This window comes from Zophobas morio, unplaced genomic scaffold, assembly GCF_036711695.1.
Source record: "Zophobas morio isolate AGI-343-1 ecotype UQ-CSIRO unplaced genomic scaffold, CSIRO_AGI_Zmor_V1 ptg000049l, whole genome shotgun sequence".
In the NCBI taxonomy this organism is placed as follows: Eukaryota; Metazoa; Arthropoda; class Insecta; order Coleoptera; family Tenebrionidae; genus Zophobas; species Zophobas morio.
In genome coordinates, this window is record NW_026972154.1 from 1,955,816 (window position 1) to 1,960,216 (window position 4,401).

Below are 4,401 nucleotides of genomic sequence, written 5' to 3' on the forward strand. Positions count from 1 at the left end.
TTAAATTTTAATTTTTCGATTTTTTACTTCTCAGTTTTTCAAATTTTCAGTTGTTTCTTTAATTTTTCCATTTGCAAATTTTCGAATTTACGAAGTTTTGTTTCTTCAATTTCTTGATGTTCCAATTTTTCGAGTTTTCTGTTCGTCGATTTTTCAGTTTTTTGATTCTTCAATTTTTCGATTTTAAAATTTTAAATTTTTGAGTGTTTGATTTTTCAACTTTTGAATTTTTCAATTATTCATTTGTTTATTTTTTCGATTTTTGGATTTTTAATTTTTCGTTTGTTCAATTTTTAGATTATTACTTTTACGTTCCTGAAATTTTTCAATTCTAAGAAGTATCATTTTTTTTTTTTTCTTGAATATGTCGATTTTTAATTTTTTTGTTTTTCAGTTTCTCAATTTTTAAGTTTCAATTTTACAATTTTCGAGTTTTCATTTTTTCGTTTTTTTTTTCAACTTTTCATTTCTTGAATTTTTCGGTTGTACAATTTCTCGATTTTTTATCATTCCAACTTTTGAATTTTTCAGTTATTCAGTTTGTTCGTTTTTTCGCTTTTTTGGTTTGTAGTTTTTCGATTTTTCAATTTTTCTAATTTTAATTTTTTCATTTGCAATTTACCACTTTTAGTTTCGAGTTTTTAGTTTTTACATTTTTCAATTTTTTAATTTTCTAATTTTCCAATTTTTATAATTGTACTATTTTTCAATTTTTAGATACTTGAATTTTTCGTGCTTTCAATTTTTCATTTCTTCACTTTTCGGTTTTTCAATTTTTAGATATTAGAATTTTTCATGTTTTCTATTTTTACATTTTTCAGCATTTTGTTTCGCAATTTTTCGAAAATAAAATAATAAAAATGTAGAAAATTGCAGTGTAATGTAGCCTGTATTTTTTTTTTGTATAGGCAACCAACAAATAACATTGTTAAGTGAAAGCATAACGCGATTTCCTAGAATGAACAAACAACCCCAATTACTCTAACAATCATCATTTATTTTGTACTTGTAAAAAATCCAAAATAACCTCTTAATATGTATAAAATTTGTGCTTCACCGAAACAAGTAAAAAGTGCCTAAACAGTTTTCCCATTGGGAGTGCCATTACTATTGCTCTCAGTCCCGGCCACCATCCTACTGACCGTAAACAACTGAATCGGTACTTCCCTCACGTAGTCCTCGAACTGCCCATTCGCCGGCTGCAGCGAAGACCTCCGACTGGTCATAACCGACTCGTTCGAATCATCTGAAACTACACCCCAACATACAACCACACTCCTCGGTACCACTTACCAAAACTATTCCTCTTGTTCCTCTGGAAATTCGGTACTTCCAAAGCCGCCACGTTCTTGGCAAGCGACCAGTTGATGACGTTCTCCATCATCATGTTCCTGGTGTTGTTGATGTCTTCCAAGCTGTCTCTTCGTATGTTGTGCACTGGCTGATTGTACATGCCTTCGAATATCTCCTCGGTTCGACGCGTCAGCGGTACTATCACCGTTTGCTCCCTTACGGCACCCGTGGGTTCGTATATGTGGTGGCTGAATTGCTGGATGGTGCTGGCACCGGAGGTACCGGTGAGTTCCATGATGCCGATCTGGGTGGTGCGGACGTGGTAGGGGAAGTTTTTGTTTGCCACGGAGGGCATGGTCAAGATCTGGAAGCGAGAAGGAGAAAAATTTGAAAAATTCCGGGTGGTACTTAGAATACTCACAAGGAATGTCAGATGCCCTCCAAACGTAATAAACTGTAAAACAGCACACACTACAGATTCTCGGACCCACTTGTCAATGTAAGTGTTAGCGGAGAGAATAAACGCGGGACCTGCTATGAACCACATGGTACCACAGACGTTGAATGGGTAGTAGAAGTTCGCCTAGAAGGAATTTCTGAGATTATGGTTTTAAGTTTGACAGGTCGTACCTTTTCTGGGTAGTGCTTAAGAGTGAAAACCGTCGAATAAATAAACATACACCAGGCTAGTACCCTCAGGATGATTAATCCGTACCCTGCTGGTGATTCGTAGAGGTAGAGTACTTCTCCAGGATCGAAGACATTGGCTTCGTAGATAAATATAGATATGTAGGTAACCACGTACAAACACATGAAGATCGTGAGTTTGACACTGGCAGCCAATGGGAGACGGCCACGCGTGATGGTGAAGCCTTTGGCCAATAGGAGCAAGAGAAGGAGATACAGGGTTTCAGACAAACTCATAAATATAGCACCTAGAATATTTCAAGTATTTATGAAATTAAAACAAGAAAATTAAATAATAGTTACCAAATCTTTTGACTTTGCTCGGTCCTAGACCATTAATAGCGTACTTCAAATAAGCAGCACTGGTTAAAATGATTCCAAAAAGTTGAAAAATTGCAGACACCACGAAAATCTTGTAGGTAGTGTGCAACAATTGTCTCGACTTTAGCTCAATGGAGCACATAATAATCCCCAACATCAAGAACGAGTACGCTATAGAAAACGCCATTAAAACTGGCAAAATATCTAAAACAATAGTCACCATTATCACACCCTAAATCACTAAAAAAAGTATTACAAAACTCATCAGCTGAAAAATGCTCGTGCCAGTAATCCCCGGGTGGTCCATTCGTCATCAAAATTTTATACTTCACGTGAATACCCTTCGACCCATTACAGTTACTCAAAGCTATAAACCACCACCTCTCCCTCGAACTGTCAAACTTCCTCGCATTATTACAATGAATAATCCTGTTTTCTTTTTTCGGCCATGACGGCGCCGCTACCGCCCGTTTTGTGATTGGCGCTTTCAAATCACTGTGGTCTGCCGCGTCAGAAAACTCCTCCCATTCCCCCACTTGTCGCTTCTTGATTGGCTCCTTATGCGAACTCCAGTTTCCCACGTCGAAGATGTTCTCCCATTGGTTCTTCAAGTCTTCGGTCGTGTAGCTGAAGTCCTCCGCGAAGGTGGTACTAATAGGTGAGGTGACGTCGTAACTCGTGGTTGTGTCGTCACTGGAAGGGGTGGGAGTAGTGCTTCTGGGAGTCGGTAATTCGGGAGTTGTGGTTTTTACAGTCGGTTTAGTCAGAAACGGGCGCTTTTTTGTGGTGCCTTTTTTGGGAAGGCGGGTGGTGGTTGTGGATTTCGGGGTTGTGGGGGTGGTGGGGGTGGTGGGCTTGATGGCACATCCCGAGAATTCTCGGAGGTACTGGGTGCTGATGGTGAGATTAATTACTTGGGAGTTTTCGACATGAAGAACGGATTCTTTTTCGAAACAGTTCTGCAAGTTTAATGGTCACATTTAAAATTTTTGTATTGTTACATACCTTGTTAGTTTTGTACACAGCAGGCCACTGGTCGTCGGTGTCATAATAAAGCAGCAAATTCGGGACCCCTTGGTCCTCACTGAACTCTAAATAATACTCGAATTCGCCTTGTTTGGAAAGGAAACAGAAACGTGCGAGAAAAGCCCAGTTCTGCGAACATAACGTGAATTACCTGATTGTTACCGGTGCGGGAAAGAAGATAATTACGTCGCTGGTATCGATTTCCCCTTCTATATATTTGAGTTCACATGATTTACAGAAAAATAAAAGAATGGCAATAAAAGTTTTGTGCATTTTGCGATCTAAAATTTTTGATTGTGTACATTTGTGCGGAATCAATTGTTACCATAGCGATGGGCGCACGCGAGGTACTTGGTATTCATGTAGTTGATAAAAAGAGTTTATCGATTCTTAGTGGACGAAGATTTGGTCGGAAGTTTTATTTTGAAAACTATTTGCCGAATAGCGTTTTCGTTATTGTTGGTTAGTTTAAAAAAAAAGTTAATGTCTATATTATAATTTTTTACTCCAGTTATTTTCGTTTTTTTTATTATATTATTTATTAAAACAATAATGTCTTTATTAAAACGAAATATACCATAAATTAATTCAAAATATTAGTGGAAAATAAGTGATACAGTCTGTTAGAGCCTCTGGCGGGGACCTGTTTCACCCCTCCCCACCCGTAAGGGTGGGAGCCAGAGCCACCCCCACCTTGGAACACAGGGTAGCATTCATTCTTAATTCTTAGCTCATTCATACACATTCAATTCTCAATTCTCAATTCGTAACTAACATTCAACTATCTCGACTGCACGGTCATATACTATTCCATTCTTATTATTCTTATTTATCTAACACTTGTCACTAGCAATATACATTTATCTTACTGTTCGCTGGTCTTTATTCATTTATACAAACTTCGACATGGTCCTTCGAGCCGGATTAGCGACAGAATAACAGTGGTAGTGATAAGTGTAATTCTCAACATATCATTCATCGGCTGGAATTCAGCAAAGTAGTTATCAAAACATCACCTAGAAATCATCCGCGCAGTGTTCAACTATCGGTGACGACCGCGAGTGCTGTGCAAAA

At 37.9% G+C, this 4,401-nt stretch overlaps 1 protein-coding gene across 1 annotated transcript; it reads right to left on the reverse strand.

Annotated features, from left to right (window-relative positions):
- Positions 1 to 1,038: 1,038 nt before the first annotated feature.
- LOC135142629 (transmembrane protein 145-like) lies at positions 1,039 to 3,600 on the reverse strand. Its single transcript, XM_064074373.1, has 8 exons — positions 3,514 to 3,600; positions 3,307 to 3,456; positions 2,558 to 3,260; positions 2,284 to 2,505; positions 1,924 to 2,228; positions 1,715 to 1,876; positions 1,294 to 1,657; positions 1,039 to 1,252 (listed from the first exon to the last, which is right to left on the reverse strand). Exons 1-8 carry the CDS (start codon positions 3,598 to 3,600, stop codon positions 1,077 to 1,079), a joined length of 2,169 nt encoding a protein of 722 aa, XP_063930443.1. The 3' UTR covers positions 1,039 to 1,076.
- Between the last annotated feature and the right edge of the window lie 801 nt (positions 3,601 to 4,401).

Excerpts from the sequence above, each read along its gene's own strand:
- LOC135142629 (XM_064074373.1), bottom strand. The coding sequence starts at position 3,600 with ATGCACAAAACTTTTATTGCCATTCTTTTATTTTTCTGTAAATCATGT. Across the intron at positions 2,229-2,283 it reads GAGCAAAGTCAAAAGATTTG|GTGCTATATTTATGAGTTTG; the intron begins GTAACTATTATT and ends GAAATATTCTAG. Across the intron at positions 1,877-1,923 it reads TTAAGCACTACCCAGAAAAG|GCGAACTTCTACTACCCATT; the intron begins GTACGACCTGTC and ends AATTCCTTCTAG.